Source organism: Mustela nigripes, chromosome 7, assembly GCF_022355385.1.
Source record: "Mustela nigripes isolate SB6536 chromosome 7, MUSNIG.SB6536, whole genome shotgun sequence".
NCBI classification, from domain to species: domain Eukaryota; kingdom Metazoa; phylum Chordata; class Mammalia; order Carnivora; family Mustelidae; genus Mustela; species Mustela nigripes.
In genome coordinates, this window is record NC_081563.1 from 22397504 (window position 1) to 22420695 (window position 23192).

Genomic DNA, 23192 nt, shown 5'->3' on the forward strand with positions numbered 1-23192 from the left:
ACACCACAGCTTCTCCTGTGGTGTAGCGTGTGTTGCACCACGTTTTGTTTATCCATTTACCTAACGAACGATGGACATTGGGGTTGTTTCTGCTTTTTGACGCTCATGAATAAAGCTGCTACAAATATTCATATGCAAGTCTTTGTAACAACCCCCCCCCACTTTTAAAAAAGATTTTATTTATTTATTTGAAAGAGAGAGCAAGCAATGGGGTGTGGGGGTGAGAAGGGCAGAGGAAGAGGGAGAGGCGGGGCTCAATCCCAGGATCCTGAGATCATGACCTGAGCTGGAAGGCAGTTGCTTAACCAACCGAGCTACCCAGGCACCCTGCTTAATACCCCTTTTTAAAATCGTGTCTCCCATACCTCTACCTTTACTCTGCTCTACTTTTTTTTTTGCATTTCTTTTTAACATACACATAATTAGCCTGTTGTATTAATATATAGTGCTGCATAAAGTAACCATTCCAGAATTCAGTGGCTTCAAACAACATTTATTATCATAGTTTTTGTTTGTCAGGAATCTGTATAGACCCTCTGCTTCAGGGTCCCTGATAAGCTGAACTCAAGGTATTGGCCAGGACTGTGTCACCTCGAGGCTCATCTGGAGGCAGGTCCATTTTAAGTTCATTCTTGTGGTTGTTGGTACCATTTAGTTCCCTGTGGGCCTTTGGATTGAGGGTCTTAGTTCAGTGCTGGCTTTTGGCTGGGACTTCCCTCAGCGCCTTGCCTCTTCACAGACCCCCTCCATGGGGCGGCTTGCAAGATGGCAGCTGGCTTCCCCAGAGCAAGCAAGCAAGCGGGAGTGTGTGAGTAAGGCAGACATCATAGTCTTTATGACCTAATCTTGAAAGTGACGTCTCATCACATTTGCTGTGTTCTGTTTGTTAAGTCCAGTCCATATGCGGGGGGGGGGGGGGGACGTACACGAGAGGGTGAATACCAGGCGCCATCGGGAGCCACTTAGAAGCAGCCTACCTCCCTCATTTATTGTTTGTTGTTTGTCTTTCCCCACTGGAATGTAAAATTTCAGGAAGGCAGGGATCTCTGCTCTGTTCACTGTTGTATCGGAAACACCTAGAGCAGTACCTGCCATGTTGTTCAGTTTCTATAAACATTATTGAATGAATGAATGAATAAACCTGATTTGAATGAATGAATGAATAACCTAGTTAATTTAATCATAGAGTAACTTTTAGGTTCCCTTCTCTGTCTTAACTCTTTCAGGTTTCACTTAGTCTTCCTTCTGTTAAGTTAAATATGCTTCCTCCCATTTTATTCTTCAGCCTTTTCTTAAAGGACATGTTTCCTAAGATCTTATATGTGATTAATGCCTTTGAATCAGTATGTCTAAAATTGTTGTTACAAATCATCTTGTTTGTTCAGTTTAAGGTTTTTTAAAAAAATTATTTTGTTTATGTTACTGTGGCAAAAGACACGTAAAATTAAATTTACCACTTTCATTATTTCTGAGTTATACAGTTCAATAGGGTCGAGTATCTTCACAGTGTTGTGCAATGTATCAGTAGAACTTTCCCATCTTGCAGATTTGAAACTCTGGACCCGTGAAGTACCAATTCCCCTTCCTTCTAGCCCTTGGCAACTACCTTTCTGCTTTCTGTTTGTGTCATTTTGAGTTTTTTAGATTCTTCCAATAAATGGGATCATGCAGCATTTGTCCTTTTGTGACTGGCTTATTTCATTTAGCATAATGCCTTTGAGATTCACGCAGGTTGTAGTATGTGACAAATTTCATTCCTTTTTAGGATTGTGTAGTATTCCATTGGAAGTCTATACACATATTGTTTATCTATTTACCCATTTGCGGACATACGAGTTGCTTCCGCCTCTTGGCTGTTGTGAACAATGCTGCACTGTGTAAGGGTGTGATAATATGTCTGCAAGATCCTGCTTTGCATTCTTTTGATGATATCCCCAAGAGTGGGATTGCTGGTTCATATCGCCAATGTTATTTTTAAGTTTTGAAAAACCTCTTTACTATTTTCCCAAATGGCCACACCATTTTCAGGTTCCACCACCAGTGCAGAGTTTAAGGCTTTCAACTATTGATGATTTTGCATCTTGAATCTGTTCCCATGGATAGTCAGGAAAACTTTGTTGAACTTAGTCTGTCCTCTTATCATAGCATTTTTCTTATTAAATAATCATCTTTGTTCTCCAAAAACAGATGTTAGGTTAATTTGGCATGACTTCTTGGTGAACCTGTGTTGTCTTTAGTGCTGATAGACTCATTTGAAAACGGGAATCACTGTCAGAACTAATTGGTCTTTAGTTTTTAGGATTTTCCTTCCCACCCGATTCACCCTTTGAATATTAAGGCTGAATTTAAATATATCCAGTTTTGTGGCACATTTTCTGATCTAAAAGTTTTTAAATTACAGTTGACCCTTGAACCACATGGTGGTGAGGGCACCATTTCACCCCCTTTACCCCCACCACGCAGTCAAAAATCCACGTATAACTTTGGATTTCTCCAGAGCTTAACTACTAATAGCTTACTGCTGACCGGATGCCTCTAACATGAAAGGTCATGAAAGGTCGATTATATACTGTTTTCTTACAGTAATGTAAGGAAAATGTTATTGAGAAAATCTTAAGGAAGAGAAAATACATTTATAGTCCTGTACTGTATTTATCAAAAAAAGAGAGAAAAATCCTTTTAAATGGATCCGCGCAGTTAAAGCCTGTGTTATTCAAGGGTCAACCTTATTTTCATTGGCTCAGCTAATACTTGACTCATAGTCCATCTAGATGTTGAAGTTTCAGTTCATTTAAGGCAGCTAGAGAGTTTAAATTTATCTTGTTTTGAAAACTTTGTATTTAATGTGAACTGATTCTTCATTCTTCACCTAAAAAGCCGACTACTGCTATATTTACCCCAGTTTATTTTGATTTGCTGTTGAGTAGTTTGTAAACTTTAGGGCAAATGGGTATGGTAAACTTTAGGGCAAATGGGTATGGATTCTGGGGAAGTAAAGAAACTGAGAATCCCATAACAAGGCAAGGTTAGAGGTTAAGCTTCCAGGAGAGCAGGCCTAGGAGGGCCTAGTAGAAGTGGGAGCTGAGACTACAGAAATGAAAAGATAGGCGTAGGAGTTCATCACTGGTCAAGGAACAGAGTGTAAAGGTGTCTTGAGAGATGAAATACATTCAAGTTTGGCAGACTGGTTCAAGAATGCATTAAAGGGCAATCTGCTAATGGAATCCAAAACTAGACCAAGAACCCGGGCAGTAAACAGAGGGCCCTGGCAGAAAGCAAGGAACTTGATTTTGAGTTTTGAGCCAAGAGTTTTTGAACCTGGGACGTATGAGTTTCCTTTTGCTGCTCTCTAAAAAACTGCCACGAACTTGGTGGCTTAAAGCTACACAGATTTATTATTGTTACAGTTCTGGAGATCAGAAGTCTACAGTGGGGTCCCCTTGGGCTAAAATCAAGGTGTTGGAAAGGCTGTGCTTCTTCTGGAGACTCTAGGGGAGACTGTTTCAGGGTACTCAAGAAATTGGCAGATGTGCTCTCAGATGTATCTTTGAGAAACTGGAGAAGCAGAAAGATCCTAGAAGACTGGGACGCCTGGGTGGCTCAGTTGGTTAAGCGGCTGCCTTTGGCTCAGGTCATGATCCCAGCGTCCTGTCCTGGGATCGAGTCCCACATCAGGCTCCTTGCTCAGCAGGGAGCCTGCTTCTCCCTCTGCCTCTAGCCTGCCACTCTGTCTGCCTGTGCTTGCGCTCTAACAAATAAAAAAAATCTTAAAAAAAAAAATCCTAGAAGACTGTAGAAAGTAAAAATGTGGAGATTTTTAAAAAGAATTATACTCAGGTCTTTTATGTGGATGATTTGCATACTTTTTTTTTTTTTTAAGATTTTATTTATTTATTTGACAGGGAGAGAGAGAGAAAGAGAGAGAGAGAGCACACACAAGCAGGGGAAGTGGCTGGCAGAAGGAGAGGGAGAAGAAGGCTGCCTGATGGATGTGGGGCCCCATCAGGGACCCTGGGATCATGACCTGAGTTGAAGGCAGACAAGTAACCCTTTGAGCCACCCAGGCACTGCTTGATTTGCAAACATTTAAATAAGAATGCAGTAGTTGGAACCTCAGTTGGGTAACCAAGAAACAGTCATGGCAGTTTAATTTTACCCTTTGAAGGAAGGTAGATATCGTTGACTTAGATTATCTCATTTTTAATAAAGCATTCTGTCATTCTTCCTTAGGATTCTACTGACTGTAAGTTCCTCTCTTGGTTGTTTTGAATCTTTGGAAGAGCTACACCTAAAAGATTGCATGTAACTCTTATTAGCCATTAGGCGTCTTGTGGAATGTCACAGGGCTTTTCTTTTGACCCTGTTGTGTTTTTTTTTGTTTTGTTTTGTGGTTCACTGTTTTATTAGGACATTGAAAAACATGCTTTTCAAATTTTCTGTAACAGGGACTTTGAAAAGGTAGTTATTATGAAAGACTGCAGAATCTATTTAAAATTAATTTTATATTTTTATGCACTGGAATACTGCAGCAATCCCCCAGGATGCAGTTTGGTAGGGCTAAGCCAGTGCTTTACTAATGTCCATTTACAGAAAGTCTCCTCTACTAGTTTTGGGTAAAAAAGAATAAGCCTCCCCAAAAAGGGGTAGCCTAAAAAAGTTTTGGGTAAAAAGTATACCAGTCACAGCTTTTGCTCTTGAGGATGTCAAAAATCCAGTTGAGGGGTGCCTGGGTGGCTCAGTGGGTTAAAAGGTTAAAGCCTCTGCCTTTGGCTCAGGTCATGATCTCAGGGTCCAGGGATTGAGCTCCACATTGGGCTCTCTGCTCAGCGGGGAACCTTTCCCTTCCTCTCTCTCTTCCTGTCTCTCTGCCTACTTGTGGTCTCTCTCACTGTCAAATAAATAAATAAAATCTTAAAAAAAAAAATCCGGTTGAGAAGACTCAATATGCATTTGTGAAAAAATGAAATAGCAGCGTTGGATAGATGGTCTGAAGTGGGAGTACAGCCTGTAGAAGAATGTAGTAGACCCAGTCACCAAGGAATGAAGTGACTATGGAAAGCTGTCCCCAGTGAACTAGACCTGGTGGAGGCCATAGGGGAAGGGGACACAGCATGTTGGTGGAGGAGGGCAGTAGGCAGTGGCTGGAGAATAACTTAGGGGCGTGACGTGCATGGGGAGCAAGAATCGTAAACACACATATACGACTGGCTTACTTATCAGTAAATCACATTTCTTCTCTCTCTTTCTAAATATTTTATTTATTTATTTAGAGAGTGTACACATGCGCATGTTGGGGAGGGGGGTAGGGGGAAAGGGGGAGAGAAAATCCTCAGGCAGACTACCTGCTGAGCGCGGAGGCCGATGTTTGGCTCAAAACCCTGAGATCGTGATCTGAGTCGAAATCAAGAGCTGGACGCTCAGCTGGCTGAACCACTCTGGTGCCCACATCTGTTTTCTCTTATTGGAATATTGAAGCCTGAAGACGTTTTGTATGAAATAAATGGATATTTATAAATTAAAACATTAATATGCTCTCCAAATAAAACACGGTGAGATCAATATGTTCTTCCTGGGCTAAGTGTAAATCCATTTATTTTGGACCCGACTAGCCCATCTGATAAATACTCTTGGTGATGGTTCTAAGACTGTGGGATTACAAAATGCGGTATTCTTTTGAGAGGGTGATGACTGCTTGTCATCAATGAAAATTTCTTTCTGCCACATATATTTACGTTCTTCACTTTCCTCTTCTGTTCTAAAAGTGTGAGGCTCTTAAAAACCTGAGATGCCTCTTCCGTGTTACTCTCACCTGGCAAAAGGAAAATTTTAACAGCCATGGAGAAGAGGGAGAGGGCTCTGATCTCCCGTGAGCCTTCTGACAAGCCTGCTAACTTGAAATTCAGCGTTCCCTCCATACCACCTCAAAGACACTCTTTTCCCCCCAAAACTTTCATCTAGAAGGTTTCAGCCAGTGCCCACTTGAAGGTACCATTTTTAAGAAAACCAGCAAACACACTTTGTTCTTAGCCTGTATCTTTTTATGAAGTCATTTGTCTTATTGGCTTGCCCATCTCCTGGAATGAGTAGATGTTAGTTTTGAACATTGTATTGCTTATCTCTGGTGGTTTTAAAATTTTTAGTAAGCATTGTTCTTTTTAATCCGGAGAAAACAGATGATACGTTGAAATTGTAAGCTTTTATGTCCAGAATGAATAATTCTCGTGTGCCTGCATGGTCAGGGTTATTTTTAAGGTATATTTATTTATTTAGAAATAACTATAGATTCGTAAGAGGTTTTAAAATAGTACAGAGGTCTTGTATACCCTTCACCCAGTTTCCTCCAGTGGTTGCATTTTACATATTGATAGTACAGTATGGAAACTAAGAAATTGACCTTGGCACAATGTATGTGTATGCCATTTACCACATGCATCATTTCCTGTAACTACCACTGCAGGCGAGACATAGAATTATTCCATCACCACAAAATTACCTGCTGCCTTTTTGAGCAGAGTTAGTTTTAAGATTAGAATGTTAATTTTGATGAATGCCACGATATAAGCTACAGGTGTTGAAATCATATATACTGTGTCGATACACCCTATCAAAATAAGGGTGCATTACCAGTTTTGTCAATGGGTAAAGTCTAAGGTCTCATTTTATATTACATATATCAACTGCCTTGCCAGCATTTCCTGCATGGGTCTGTTGTATCTAAAGAACCAGTGTTTGTAAATTGTAGCAAAGCACAGTAAAGAAATTTGTGATTTTTTTTCTCCCTTTGGCTTTTAATTCCCAGAACTCAAAGTTAGTTTATCATACCTAATACTTTGATCAGAGACATTTTTCTTTCCTGCTATGAAGTCAGTGTTTTGAGATGTTCCACAACCACATGTTTTCACATTTTTTACATATTAAAGAATACCAGAGGGTGATCTATGAGGGTTTTGGCAACATATTTTTTCCTTTTGTGAGTATTTTCTTAATAATGACATATACTTATATAATGGAGAATGTGAAGAAGTTATCTTTTTTTGTTGTTGTTGTTATTGTAGTTGACCCCAAATCCCAGCAAGATTTTAGGAATCTATGACTTATAAATTAAGCTCTGGCAGCATTTAAGAATATTGTGCAGAAAAGAAAGGAGCCATTCCATGAGGAGCTCCTCATTTGACTTAATGACCCAGGCTTCTGTCATCTCATCCTGCTGTGGTTTCCATTTGAGGGGAAGGTATATGAGGTTGGTTAAAAAAATAAACTGAGGCATATTAAAATTTTTAAGAATTGGAGCATATTCTACTGACCAAAGCTAGGGGGCAGGGTTTTTGTAGCAAAGACACAGAAGCAAAGCAGGGGATTTATTTGACTGGGTGTAGCCTAACGGGTTGCATTACTTGGGAAAGCCCAGTTGACTGTTTGTGACTGATTGTTCTTCTTAATTTGGAGGCATTTATAGGAAATTATTGGCTTAGATTTCAGTTTGCTTAAGTCAGCTACCACGGCATGAGAGCCCCCTCCGTCTGGTGGCCTCCTTGGCTGATTACTTCTCTAGCAGCGTGTGTTAGAGTGTAAAGTCCTGCAGAGCAGAGGCCTGTATCCATAGGAAATGTATTGGAGAGAGAGTGTTCTGGAAAACGGGAGCTTCAGATTCTAATTCTATCATTAGTTTTGTGTGTGTGTGTAACTAGTTTCTTTCCCTGTGTCACTTTCCTGGAGGTAACTCTTGACACAAAGATAAATGAGATCCTGTGTGTGGGAAGCAAACAGAATTAAGCAAACATGGAGTTATGTAATACAAAGTATTATTATTATCATTAGCCTTGTCTTGTAAATAGTTGAAGTGAATTATGGTAGGTAGGGGCTCCATAAATTCTAGGTCAGTGGTTGTTCCTGGATTATCTCTCAAAGTGCTGTTAATCGGAAAGTCCCTTATGTGAATTGGTAGAGGTTGGTGTCACTAAGATGCAGATAAGGAATGGAAAGCAAGGTGAAAGAAAAAGTTCCTATTTAAGAGGGAGAAAGTGGTGCTTATCTTTCCAGGACCAGTTCTGATGGAGTTCGGAGCCCGGGAGAGCAGACTGTAGGTTATCAGGAATGTAAGTGGAGAAAACAAAGTAAAGACAGTAGGTGTAGACGTTTTTGGAGAAAGGAGGAAAAGTCATATTGTCTGGAAGGGGCAGTGGGGTCCCATGATCAGCCCCTACTAACCAGATGACACGTATCCGATGCCTTCCTGTGAGGAGTGTGCCAGGTCCATGGTATTTGGTGGCTCAAGTAGGTCTTCAGGCATTTGTGACCGTGAGCATCTAACTGAATGTGGGGATTAGTATTGATGGAGCAATGTCTAAAGCTGTGCCGCCCAGCGTAAGAGCCACTACCATACTTGCAAGGTTACTCTGAATTGACATCTACGCAAGCGTAAAATACATACCAGAATTCCAAGAAGTCATACAAAAATGATCTCCTTACCAACTGTTATATTGTTTACATGTGGAGATGAGAATATTTTGGATATATTGGGATATAGTATTAAAAGTGATTTCACTTGTTTCTCTTACCTTTTTAAATGTGGCTATAAGAAAATATTAAACATCCTAAAGTACTCATGGATGTGCACACCACATTTGTGTGTTGTACCATCTTTCTCTTGGAGAGCACTGGTCCAGAAAGGTGGGAGAGGAGGGCCAGAGTGCTAAGAGAGGGATCAGAATATCTGGGGGATCCGGAAACGTGGGGCTTTTTCCCGTCCCGCCACGAGGATGGAGTAGGTGTTCTGGCGATGCCTGTCAGCCTTCTGTGTGTAGCAGGACATCCCAGGGGCTTCTCTCATAATCCCTGTTGAGCTGACGAAGCTTGGGAGTTATGGCCTAAAGGCATTTGACTTGTAGACTGGGGTAAACTTGCACTTGCTCCTTTGAAAAGGGTGTAGTGTGGTAGTCAGCTGTGTTACACACGCTTCTAGAACTGACAGATTTGTTTTTATTATTAACCACATGGAACTATTAGGAGTTGAACATGATTTAAAATAAATGAACTCATGACAGGGGCTCACAGTTTTGTTGTGTTCGCAGTGGATTTGTTACACCGAATCTTGACCTGTACGCCAGTTGGCGTACTTAGGATCTTGCTAGCGATAGTTTGTATCTCGGATTTTGACTTCATTCTTAAGTAGTAGTATGTGTGTGTACCCAATTTAGAGACCTTAAAGGTGAATATGATAGCTTTTCCAGTGTTATTGACATGTAAAAGGAATTTTGTTATTTTTTTAAATAATAGTACCAGTAGGAAATTCAGCCTTCTTTAAGCAGCAGGGTGCATCGAGCAGAAAAGACCGGTTCTATGGAGGCATGTGAAACACAAAGGAAATCCTTTCCATTTCCTTTGCCTGTACCTTACGGAGCATCGTCTGAAGAAGGACTGGAATCATGCCTCGTGCCACCTCCCCCCACCCCCCCGCCCTGCCCCACCCCTGCTTCTGTTTGGGAGGCCACCGTGTTTGTTCTGAAACCTTGGGTGCCCTGCTGCATTTCCTCCTTGGCCATGTAGATATAGGGAGCACCCTTTACATAGATTTCTCAGCGTTGAAAGGGATATACAAGGGTTTTTAAAGGACCAGATGCTTTCTTTCCATATAGTAAGAGGAAAAAGGTGAAGGATCCTGTATAAGAAGTGTGCTATCAGGAAAACTTCAGACTATTTTATGGCTTTGGGAGTGTGTACATATAACTTAAACCCCCCTGCTTCCTAAAAATGTTTCCTAGTTTTTCAATTATTTTCAGTGAATTTATGGTGCTGCTAGCTCTCTTACTATAATGAAGCATGGGAGTAGTGTTGACTAGGTCAGAAGGCACAAGCAAGACACAGTTCTTGCCTGGGAATGTGGAGTTAGCACAGAGAAAGTGAGGCTGGTTTCCTTATGAGTAACCGGTGGGTCACATGTAAGTTTTTTCTCATGTTATCTAGTCAGAAGAATCAAGAGAGTGGAAGGTACAGAGAAAGGAAGACGAAGCAGAAAGCGAGCAGAGATAAGACAAGGAGAAACTGCTGAGGGTATTCAAGTCTTTCGAACTGAGGCTGGGCTGTGTTTTTAGTCTTAGATTCCATGAGATACTGCATAGCGTTTTAAGAAATTGTCTTTCTTTTGCTCAGGTGAGTTTGAAATGGAATTCTGTCATCTAAAATGCAGAGCCCTAACTCAGTCACTTCCAAAAGAGTGCTCTGAATATCCCTGTCAGAGTATCACATCATAGTATTTTGTTCGTCTACTCAGAGGAGACTTTAAGCTCCGTGAGGCCAGAGACTGTATTTTGTTTGTCTTACGATCTCCGTCACCTAACCTGGCACCTGGCACAGTAGGTGTTCAGTAAATATATGTTGAATGAATGAAGGATTGAGTATGTGAATTATGAACATCTCAATGTGTACACATTTAATTTGAAGATTCCCTTTTTAAAAGGTTTTATTTATTTGCAAGAGAGTGGGATGTGAGCAGGGAGAGGGTCAGAAGGAGAGAGGGAGAGAGAGAGAGAATCTGAAGCAGACTCCACCCTCAACACGGTCCCTGATTCAGGGCTCACCCTCATGACCTTGAAATCATGACCTGAGCTGAAATCAGGAGTAGGATGCTCAACCGATTGAGCCACCCAGGTGCCCCTGCAAATTCCTTTTTAAAAGTTTTTGAGTGGGAAATGTATTCATATTGTTGAAAAATCAAAATCTGTTAAAATATTGAAGTGAAAAGTCTCTCTCCCATCATTGTCTTGTGTCCACCCAAATCAGAGCCACCGTCCTTCTCTTCCTCCACCCTAGATGAGCACCGGGATAGCTTTTTTCTAATGTACCTTTTCAGAGTTTCTATATGCACATAAAAGGAAATACAAATATATATATATATATTCCCCTCTTTCAATGCATATGGTAACGTATATTATATACCATGTTTGGCATCTTGCTTTTGACCTAACATAGCTTAAGGATTTTTTTTTCCAAATATAGGGAGCTCTTTCATTCTTGTACCTGTCATTTTGCATCTGTTCAAGTAGGTCTTATTATCAAGTAAGATAAATAACTAGAAGAGGAATTGTTAGATCAAAGATTATGTGTGTTTATAATTTTAATCTCTAAAATGCCCTCCATAAAGTTCATATTAATAATTTATTAATCTAGCAGCAATATATAAAAGTGATTATTTCTCCACAGTGTTGTCAACAGTGTATTAACATACTTGTAGATTTCTGTCAAGTTCCACTTTGCATAATGGCCTGGTAGCTTCTGGACTAACCTTTCTACACATAACAACTCTAAGCTCTGGACAGAACATAATGACCTGTGCCTGAAGATGCCGGATGTGACTTAAAGCAGTTAGATACTGTATAGAAATTGATACTTGGTAGAGAGGAAGGCGGAGCTTACGGGACAAAACCAAAACATCAAATATACATGAAAGTAGAGTCCTAGAAGGCGAGGAGAGGAGAAAAAGAGGCAGCAGGGAAATCTTTGATGAAATAATGCCTTGATATTTCCAAATATGGTGAAAGACATAAATTTACAGATTCAAGAATCTCAACAAACCTAACCAAGAAAAATGCAAGTCAGAATACTCAAAACCACACGTAAAGAGAAAATCTTAAGTGATCACAGAAAAATGACACTTTTATCTGTAGGTGAGCAGTTATTTGAGTCAACACTGACTTGACATCAGAAACAGTAGAGGAGAGAGCACAGTGCAGTAATACCTTTAAAGTGCTGATTTCTGGGGCGCCTGGGTGGCTCAGTGGGTTAAGCCGCTGCCTTCGGCTCAGGTCATGATCTCGGGGTTCTGGGATCGAGTCCCGCATCGGGCTCTCTGCTCGGCAGGGAGCCTGCTTCCCTCTCTCTCTCTCTCTGCCTGCCTCTCCATCTACTTGTGATTTCTGTCAAATAAATAAATAAAATCTTTTTTTTTTTTTTTTTTTTTTTTTTTTTTAAAAATTTTTTTTTTTTTTTTTATAGATTGTGTTCTAAAGTAGGCAGAGAGGCAGGCAGAGAGAGAGAGGAGGAAGCAGGCTCCCTGCTGAGCAGAGAGCCGATGCGGGACTCGATCCCAGGACCTTGAGATCATGACCTGAGCTGAAGGCAGCGGCTTAACCCACTGAGCCACCCAGGCGCCCCAAATAAATAAAATCTTTAAAAAAAAAAAAAGTGCTGATTTCTGCCAGTCTGTTTGGTAAAAAAAAAAAAAAAAAAAGATATTCACTTTAGTTTTAATTTGTATTCCTTTTTTTATTAATGAAGTTAAGCATTTTTTCTTGTTTAAGGGTTATTTGCATTTTTTTTCTATATATTCATTGCCTGTTTTTCTCTTGGGTTTTTTAAATCTTTTTCATTAAGGGTCGTTAGCTTTTTGTGATAGGGTTGCACGTACATTTTCCTCTGTCAGTTGTCTTTTGACTTTGCTGATGGTAGTTTTTTCCCATCCACAAAATTTTTATACTCAGGCCATCAAATTTACCCATCATCCCCTTTATGGCTTCTGAATTTGGAGTCCTATTTGAAAGACATTCCCTGCTGCAAGGTTATAAAGGCATTCATCAGTGTTTTCTTCCTTATGGTTTCAATTTTGTACACTGAAACTCATAATCCACTTGGATTTTATCCTCATATATGCTCTGAAATGTGGATCTGACTTTATTCCTAGATGGCGATGCAGTTGTCTCACATCATCAATCATACACTAAATGTATTTGGCCCTATTTCTGGACTTACTATTCTGTTTATTGATTTAATACCAGTATTACTGTCCTGTATTTCTGTATCTTTATTATCCGGTATAGCTAACCCCCTCTCATTGCTTTGCTTCTCTGAAGTTTTCCTGGCTGGTATTAATTGTTTATTTTTCCACATGGTCTTATGACTTGGCTTTCTGTGAGTTCCCACAAAGTAGAGAACCCCAAAGCCTAGATAGGTCCAATCTTCCTGAAATATCAGAGCACTTTGCTCTTTCTTGCATAGATTTTTCACAGGTTGTGACTTATAGGAGCACTATTTGGATTAATGGCTGACTTGCCCACTAGATGAGAAGCCCCAAGAGGGCAGGGGCTGTGTTTCTTTGACTCATTATATTTACAATGCCTTGCTTAGGGCCTGACAGACACATTTTAGGCTATTAATCCATACAAATGAAAAGGGTGAATGGATCTTAAGTCTTGAAGTTCACCTCTGATTCTTATTGCTCTCTCAATGGCTGTTGTCAAGTTCCTTGACTGTTCTAGGACTAAGTTTTCTCATTTCTGAAATAAGTTTAAGGGAATTATATATATTAAAAAGGGCTTTGGGATAATAAATAATGTAACATTAGAAAACATTTTGTAAAGTGTGAGATGTTGTGAAATCCTAGTTAGACTGGCTTTGGCTTTCCTTTTCATATGTAATGGGTAATTACGCATTTGCCAAGGAATAGTCTGTAGACTTGGGCTGTTGGTTGTCAGAGTCCACTTGAAGAATCACCCTTATCTGACTGTCACCCTATTAAAGTTGTAGTCATTTTTGAGTGTTTCTTCACTTGTAGCTATCCAAGTGGTAGAAGCAGTCAGTTTCAGATGACAGCTTATTTGTTGAGAAGAAAGTGAAATTTCCCTTTACCGAGCAACCTGGGTCTGGAACCCATTCTGCACGAGCTGTCTACCTGTCAGTGCCGTCATGTGACACAGCTGCTGTTACCAGAAGAAAAGCTCAGACCTCATAAAATGCCAAAATTGCCAAAACTCAGAGTCTTGTTAGTTTAAGTTACTTGCCAATGTACTATAACTTGAAAAAAAGGAAGGATGCACATATTTATTGCTAAGCTGGGGAAATTGCCATTAAGGCAGTTGGCAGAATGGCTGACATTTTAACAGTCATAGGTCAGATAATTTTCTGCATCTATCCAAGAGAAGATTTGACCAAGGACTGACAGAAAAAATCAAATTATTCTGTTCACTTGGCTGCATCTAAATGTCTCATTTTCAGCTTACAGGAAAGATTGCTATGGAAGCAATCTTTGACGTTACAACAGAGTGACCGTAAATTGCTTGAATAACTGTTGGAACTTCGAATATAAAAACACAGAAGAAGTCATCTGAGGTAGAACTCAGAATGGATTTTTCACTTATGTTTTGCTCCTTATGGAATTTATAGCTTAAGTTTTATATTAAGACATGTTTTAAATCAGCATTGACTTAGTTACCCAGAAGGAGATTACTTCCAGGTCACAAGGAAAATCAGTGGTAGAACTGAAAACCAAATTCTTGAGTCGTAGTTTTCAGTGTTTCCAACACTGTTAGAAACAAGTGCTAAGTTTTCTTTATTCTCTCACTGGTAGAATAAAGAATGTATAGACAGCTGGAAAGTAGGAGATCAAAAAGCACTTTCTGTGGTTTCCAGAGCACCGAATTCCTTTCACAGCCTTAAGTTTCTTGTATTATGTCATCTGGTTGTATAAATCAATCCATTGCTGATAAACACAAACTCCTATTAGTCCTTGGATCAACTTGCCTTTTATTATGAGTTTAGTTGTAGAAATCAGTCTTTTGCCAATAAACATAAATTTATATTAGTTCTAGGATCAACATTTTGAGAGGGGATAAAGTAGGGATTGTCTAAGTGTTTTTAAAGGAATGTTGGTCTAAAATAGCCGGTAGAATAAAAATATATTGTACAAACTAAAATAGGGCAAAAGAGCTAAAATGTAGTACATGCACCAAAATAACTAGCAGTTCACATGAGTCCAAGTGCTAAATATGTAATTATATTTCCCATTTCCTTATATGTACAAGGCATGTTTTAATTTTTAAATCCCACATTTTACTCCTTTTATTGTTTCCAGAGGGGGGAAAAATGTAGAACAGCCATTGAGTCTAACATGAGAGTTTTGAGGTTGCCATTTTAGTTCACCAATTGATGTTGTATTCCAGTAGGTAGAAATGGCTGTTTATTGATTGTAGATGGTTTGTGTCTCTAAATAGAAAATGATGGTGAGTTGAGTTTGATTTATTATTGGCTACCCAACCAACTCCCTTCTGCAACATCTTCTAATCCATTGGTACTTGTGAAAAAACCTCTCAATATCCCCAAGAATGACTTAACAAACATTCCATGTAGTTGTGGTCATCATTTCGGTGTTTGCTACTGTTACGAGTGATTGTTGTATACCCTACAGCAGTTAGGAAAAGAGGGTTTCTGGGCCCCCTCTGATCGGTGTTAGTGCTTGTTTGCTCCTTCTTGAACATCTAGGCCTATATCTGCACCTTGAACATCTAGGCCTCTATCTGCACCAACCCTTTTTATTTTTTTTTATTTATTTTTATTTATCTTTTTAAAGATTTTATTTATTTGACAGAGAGAGATCACAAGTAGGCAGAGAGGCAGGCAGAGAGAGAGAGAGAGAGGAGGAAGCAGGCTCCCTGCTGAGCAGAGAGCCCGATGCGGGACTCAATCCCAGGACCCTGAGATCATGACCTGAGCCGAAGGCAGCGGCTTAACCCACTAAGCCACCCAGGCGCCCTGCACCAACCCTTTTTATACTTGGTGTTCTCTTTGCCTGGGATGTTTTCCCTCCACATTCCACATGGTTTTTTTCCTCATCTCTTTCGCATGGCTGCTCAGTTGTTGCCTTGTCAAATTATTCTATAAAGGAGCTAAACTGTACCATTTGAGAGTTTTCAGCAAAGGAGGATCCTAATCTGACTGATGTACTGAAAGTGTTGCTGTGTCTGCGGAGACGGGAACAAGCTTCCAGATGAAGCAGCTGGCGGTGATGGCAGCGGCCTAGGCTGGAGATAGCTGTGACTCAGATCAGGTGGTTGTGCTGTGGTGAGAAGTGGTTGGACTAAAGATCCCTCCTGCAGGTAGGATCGATAGGATTTGCCGCCACTTTGAATGCAGGAGAAGCAAGAAAGAGAGGAGTCAAGGATGCTTCTGAGGTTCTTGGCCTGAGGGATTGAAAGAATGGAATTGCCATTTACTAAAATGAAGACTATCAGAGGAAGGCAATCAGGAGTTTGGTTTCATTCGTGGTGGTTGGATAAAGGAAACAAGGAAAGGTCTGGGCAGAGATAGAACATTTGGGAATCGTCAGCCTATAAATGGTATTGAAAATCTTGTGCCTAGATGAGATCACCTGGGAAATGTCAGGAAAGGGAGAGAGGAGGCTGAGCTGTGGTGGTGTTCAGAGGCTGGGGCGGCCGTAAGGAGGGCTAGTGAAGTCAAGTCAAACCAAGAGAGAGTGGGATCCTGGAAGCCAAGGGGAGAATGTTCCAGGAAAGGAGAAATAATCAGCTATGTCAAAACACTACTGAGAGAACAAGTAATAAAATGAGCACTGAGAAGTGACTGTTGGATTTGGCTGTGGGGAGGTCATTGGTGACCTTGATAAGCTGCTGGGGTTGACTGGTGGGTGGGGGGATGGCTGACAGGAGAAGGTGCCAGAGAGAATAGTAAAAGAAGAAATAAAGACCAGTTCTTTAGAAGAGGTTGTATTGTGAAGTAGAACAGAGAAATGAGATGGGACCTGACGAAAGGTAGGAAATTGAGAAAGACTTTTTATTTTATTAAAAAAATATTTTCTTGGTAAAGGCTTTTTAAATGATGTTTGCATACTGATGGAGTGAGTGAGTAAAGGGAAAAATTGATTATATAGGAGGAAGAGTGGGGACAGTGGTTGGGAATTGTCTTCTTTGATGAATGTCCCTTCCTCTGTAGCACTGTACCAGCACTCAGGGAAGACCCTTCTGTTCTTCCTGTACCCCCCAACTTCCCACTGGGTTGGATGCCCCTCTCATAAGCTCCCATATCATTCTGTAGTGCTTTATGTTCCTATACTCACCTCTTTTAGTCTATGAGCCCCATACTTGGGTCCAAAGAATCACACTCAATAGGCAGTGTTAGTTGTAGAGTCCTCTCGGAGCTTCACAAAACGCCCAAACCATACTTTTCTAGTAATCTTGGACTGTAATCAAATGTGAGAATTTTATTAGGCTCTTTCACAAGCCTTCTCTTCCCCCCTGCCATGGTGAGCTGTTTGTAGATCCCTAGGTGGCTCCTGACTAATCTTTCAAGTAGCCCACACGTGTTGGCGTGCCCAGGTCCTGTGATTCCTCCTGTTTCTTACCACGGGCATTTCTCGTGGCCCAGTGGCTTCTGTGAGTTGCCTCAGTGTTGAGTCTGTCCATTCACTGCTCTCATTTCTGCTTTTCATGTCATGGGGTTAGGCTTGTGGCATTGAGGAAGTGCTCTGTCCTTAGCCAGAGGTCGATGCAAGTTGAAAGATGTTGTGAGCAGTCAAACAACGAACCTCCGTGCAGATGGTAGTTACCAGTTTTATCTTTTGAGCTCAAGGTTTATATTTCTCTTTGCTTTTTTGGGGTTTTAGGTCGGAGTTTAAAAATGGCGGCCAGTTGTTAGGGTATTTGTAGAAAGGCGTGGTGATGGGTGTGGAATCTTCTCTAGGAGGTGTGTAGGTATGCTTATGTGCCTTTGTCCACCAAGCCAGAAAAAAATATTTGTAAATGCTGGCTGTGTTGAAGCATGTGTTGTAGGAGTTTGGGGTGCTTGTTATTTTTTTAAGGGGAGAAGGCAGTGGAGTTACTGGGAGCTCTTCAGTGTTCCCCAAATATAAAAATGATAGAGATCCACTCTTTACAATAGTTCTGGATCATCCCTGAAGTTCTTTGTTCAAAAAGCATGTCCTAGGGAAACCCAGGGTGTCAGAATCCCAAGCTGAACTGCAGGCTTGGCTGTGAGAGAGGTTGGAAGGCCCAGGACCCCACCAGCTCTGCAACCTGCTCTGTGGCCTTTGCAGAGGTTCTTTGGAACCCCTGGGTGTGTGATGGCCCAACCGGAAGGCCCCTTCTCTACACTCTGACCAAGGTTTTTTAAAAGCAGTGTGATGCCTTAGCCATGCCCAGCATAAACAAAACAAAACAAAACAAAACAAAGCAAAACAACAAAAAAACCTTGATGATTTGCCATCATAGTAAAATGAGAGGAAGATTTTTTTCTTTCACATGAGTTTTTTTTTTTCCTCTTTAAAAAGAACATAGAAGTTATTATTTAGGCTTAAATGTTTTAAATCTCTAAACCTCTGTACATCTTTTCTATGGAGACTAGTTCATAGAATTACTGAAAAATATTAGTTGGTGATAGTGATGTTAATAGATTGTTCAAGAAATTAGAATCTTATTTGGGATACCTACTGATAGACTGCTTTCTCTGGGCAGAAGTTTGACCTTTGTATGTACTTCCAGACACACTGTAAAGGATAGTGAGATACGTCAGTTGCCTGTGGGTTATAAATCTTATGCTCTGAGTGCTTTAGTAAAAAAGAAATGAATCAAAGGGAGAGGTCTGTCTCTATTGCTTAGATTAAAAAAAAAATCATGCATTCATGTATTCTTTTTACACTTAGAAAAACCAAAAAGGTAATGTGACATTATAATTTTATTGCCCATTGAAAATGCAGATTTAAAAATTCTAATTATGCTTTTAGTAGCTAATAATTCAAGAATTCTTTTTGATCTTTCCCTGCTTTCCAACCTTCTTTTCTTGCTAATGTTAGGAAACCCAAATTGAAAATGCCTCCAGTTTGAACAGGTTGAACTTGTGGCCTTGGCTATAATTGTCACTTCACAATCAATTTCTTATTTTAATCTTATTATTATACCTTTTGTCCTACAGACTGGTGAATTTTCAGCTCGTTTCCTTTTGAAGTTGCCAGTGGATTTCAGCAATATTCCCACATACCTTCTCAAGGTAAAAATACGTGCTCTCACATATGAGCTTTTAAATGTAATTATTTAAATGTAAATGAGCTTTTAAAGTAATTTAACTTCGAATATTTGTATGATTGGCTTGCCAGCATCTCTTTCAGGCAATGAATTTATTGAGAGTATTTATTATATGAAGATTCACTGAATTTGTTATTGAAAAATGAAAATAGTAGTCCTACAAGTAATTTCAAAACGAATTTTCCTTGTAAGGTAAAATCAGTGTAAGTAAACTAAATTTGGGGGAAAGTCACTATTAGTAATCTTACTGGGAGGAAAGACTCTCGTGGAAATTACATAATAGGCATTCTGTCTCCTGTGCTAAAGGGCATCTCGTTTTCCTTATTTGTATCAGCAGTTCATCTCCGGCGCCTTCGCAGCTGGTCTGTTGAGAATCTCTGTTCGGACCAGTGTGTATGGCGCTGTTTGAAATGTGATGCAGGCAAGCTGTGGCTGGGAGAGCAGCCACCTTGGGGCGGGGTGGGAAGATGCTCTGCACAGAGGAGGCACATTCCAGGTGACTAGGCTCCAGTTAGTGTGAAGGAAAACCACGTGGACCAGGGAGCAGGTTCTGAACGTGAGGCCTGGGACCATCAGAAATGAGGGTTTTGGTTGTGATTTAAGCTACAGCTGGCTGTCTTCTGCCCCGTATTTCAACCCGTAGTCCTATAGCTTTAGTCTTTTCTTTCTTTAGTAAGAAAAGTTTCTGCCTTCCTAATTTGATGTTGTTCAGAGTGTCAGTGGTATTTATAACAGTCTAGAGAGAAGATAGAAACCTCGTACGAGGGCGCCTGGGTGGCTCAGTGGGTTAAGCCTCTGCCTTCCGCTCAGGTGATGATCTCAGGGTCCTGGGATCGAGCCCTGCATCATGCTCTCTGCTCATTGGGGAGCCTGCTTTCCCCCCTCTCTCTCTGCCTGCCTCTCTGCCTACTTGGTGATCTCTGTCTGTCAAATAAACAAATAAAATCTTTAAAAAAAAGAAACCTCATACAAGTTTTCCTGTATGTTGTAGTAGTTACACATAATATTAGATACTAATCTTATTTTTTTTTTAAGATTTTATCTATTTGTTTGAGAGAGAGAGAGAGAGTGAGAGAGAGAGAATGAGCAGGGAGAGTGGCAGAGGGAGAGGGAGAAGCAGACTCCCCGTTCGTTGAGCGGGGAGCCCAATGCAGGGCTCCATCCCGGGACCTCAGGATCATGACTTGAGCCGAAAGCAGGCGTTCAACCAACTGAGCCACCCAGGCGCCCCAGATATTAATTCTGATAATGAATGGAAGTATGGTCTGGTGGAATATAAACTATAGACTGTAGAAGAGATCCGGGAACACTTTTTCTCATACATTCCACCGAAGGTGGGGAAATTGTTTTCTTTTCCCTTAAGTAAAACATGGGATTTTGTGCCTCATTAAACTTTCATTTTTAGTTTCTGGTTGACTAGTTTTCCACTCCGTATCCAAGGGTTATGAAGTGCAAGTGAGAATGGAAGTCAGCAATTTATGTTAGTTTCTCCACCCTCCTGTTGTGGAAAATATACATATGAGATCTGTGATTAACAAGCATAATTAATTTGGTTTTAGCAATTATTATGCTCTATTAGAGTGGCAAGCAGTCTCCTTGGTAACCCTTAGATCGCAGACTCATTGACCTCCGTGTATTCCAGTTAAAACTCAATTTCAGTTCATTTAAAACCAAATTCAGTAGTATATAAAAGTACATTGTTTGTATAATCACTTTAATCCATAAATTTACAGTTACAGTATCTTTTCTTGAAGGTCAAAGGAAAAAAATCCTTCTTGGATTATAATCTAATTTTTTTCTCTTCAAATTCAAATGTCCATATTTTCTGTCCTAAGAGTTCTAACTTTATGTTATTATGTCCTTACTCTCCTTGCCGGTCAGACAGGAAAAAAAGTGGAACCTATTTGGCAAAATAGGAAAGTGTCCCCTCCCCCCACACCCCAAAGTACGACGAAATGGCATTTCTACTGTAGGCAAAATGCCTACATTGCAGCACGGATGTCTTTCTGCACCTTTAGTCTGTGCAGAGAGAGTAAAACAACAAGACAGACAGACAAACAAAAAAAGAAAGAAACTGTTGTATAGCACAAAACAACCAGGAAAAATAATACGTGCATCCCTGAAGGAATCCAGAATACTTGTTGAAAATTTTAAGATCTAAGTTCCTAAAGTTGGTCGTATCATAACCATTTAACATTTGGCTGTACTACTCAGAAAACCAAGTTTGCCTTAGGAGCTAGTTTACATATTATTAACATGTGGATGCTTCTAATCTGATTATCAGGCTGCTGTGGATAGTCTCAGTCCCAGAATAAACTCTTCAGATTCCTAGGATGAGGACACTGTTTGCCAGTTTCAGTGTAGTTTTATGTTGCCTTCCCAAAGAAATCAAAGGTGAAGTAGAATAGCAGGGAGTTTGACCGCATCCTGATTTGCTACAGTGATGTCATTATGCCACTGTGAAGCCACTCACAAGTTTACATTTCCAAACATACGTCTTTTATCCACTAATAGAATTTTTTGATGTTAGAATGACAAAGTCACTTAGTGTTCAGTAATAGGATTTTGCTTAATACTACGCTTTAGGCATATATGATTCTTACATGGGATGGAGTGAGTTTATTCTGAAAATAGGTCCTGACTTCAGTGTCTAAATTTTATTCTTAGACGAGGTAAGTCAGTAGCTTAGATAAATCATTTATGTAAGAACTCAGTCAGTAAAACAAAAAAATAACTTCTGTATTAGTTAGGATTCTTTATTTGTGGGTGGTAGAAATCCAGCACAAACTACTCTAAATGAAATGGAAAATGTAGCTCAAATCCTCTATTTCCATAGTCCATATAGCAGGAAATGGTTCCCATGTTGAACGGTCTACAGATAGGCATAGATCAGCTTTCCCGGGTCTGTCCCACTTGGGCCAGGTCTGCATCCTTGCCCTTCTCAACTGGTAGGTTCATGTTGAGAAGTTGTGATCCCCAGGATAAAGGGGGGATTATTGAAAGGGCAAAAGTGTAAGATTCACTACAGTTACTAAAGCAGAGAAAGATTGTTTTTTCTTAAAGAACTAGTCATGAGGCTGAATCATATGTCATTAGAAGATGCTGCCCTTGATTTTCTTCAGGATGTGGTGAAAATTGACTTATATATATTCTTGTCTTTATTCTCTGAGAATTATTAAACCTGAGTATATGATGCTAGGAAAGCCTTTTTTTTTTTTTTTTTTAACTTCAGGAAAAACATACTCTGTAGTGAGATAACTAAGGAAAAGTTCTAGTTGTCTACTAAAATTTATCATCTGAGCAACAAGTACTCAGAAACTCAGAATATAGTGTTTTGGGGAGAGGAATAACTTAATTTGTAAACGTGGTATGTATGTGATTTAGCCTCTTAAAATAATAAGCCAGTTTATTCAGAATATAGTCAAAATTTTATAGTTAGGACCCCTGTCGGTAGCATCATACAGAAATATCCAGGAAAATTGCAGTGTCTCACTGCACAAGAGGGCAAAATAGTAATCATTTCCTGCTGATAGTAGATGCCACAAACATAACCTTTAAAAAATATCAGTGCTAATAACTTTTATTTGTTTGATAAAACCATATTGTTTATGTAATTGTCTTGGTCCAACTGCTCTAACAAAAAACACACCATAGACTGGGCGGCTTAAACAACACATGTTTATTTCCCACATTTCTGAAAGCTGGGACGTCTCAGATCGTGTCACCAGTGGATTCACTGGTGTGACTAGGTTGTAGACAGCCGTTTCCTTGCTGTATCCTCATGTGGCCAAGAGAGAGAGCTTCTCTCTCAAATCTCTTCTTAAAATGCTGCCAGTCCTATCATGAGGGCTCCAGTCACAAGACCTGGTTACTTCCCAAAGGCCCCTCCTCCAAATACTGTCGCCTTGGGGATTAAGGATCATAATATACATTCTGGGAGGATATTAAGATTTTATTTATTTGAGAGAGTGAAAAAGAGTACAAGGTGGGAGAGGGGCACAGGGAGAGGCAGGCTCTCTGCTGAGCAAGAAACCCAGTGTGGGGCTCGATCCCAGGACCCTGAGATCATGACCTGAGCCGAAGGCAGGCGCTTAACTGAGTCACCCAGACACCCCTAAAAATTCATTTATAGAAGTAATCGAGGGTGCCTGGGTGGCTCAGTGGGTTAAGCCGCTGCCTTCGGCTCAGGTCATGATCTCAGGGTCCTGGGATTGAGCCCTGCATTGGGCTCTCTGCTCAGCAGGGAGCCTGCTTCCCATCCTCTCTCTCTGCCTGCCTCTCTGCCTACTTGTGATCTCTCTCTGTCAAATAAATAAATAAAAATCTTAAAAAAAAAAAGTATTCTGATAGTTGCTATCATGTCCTCACACTTGGTACCGTGGCACCCTAGCC

General features: G+C 40.3%; 1 protein-coding gene across 3 annotated transcripts in view; it reads left to right on the top strand.

Annotated features, from left to right (window-relative positions):
* BABAM2 (BRISC and BRCA1 A complex member 2) overlaps positions 1-23192 on the top strand; it is a 406624-nt gene that overhangs the window by 127234 nt on the left and 256198 nt on the right. For all 3 annotated transcript variants that reach the window (XM_059405362.1, XM_059405361.1, XM_059405360.1), the window contains one exon: positions 18691-18765. In XM_059405362.1, coding sequence (XP_059261345.1) covers positions 18691-18765 — 75 coding nt within the window. The remainder of the gene's footprint in view (positions 1-18690; positions 18766-23192) is intronic.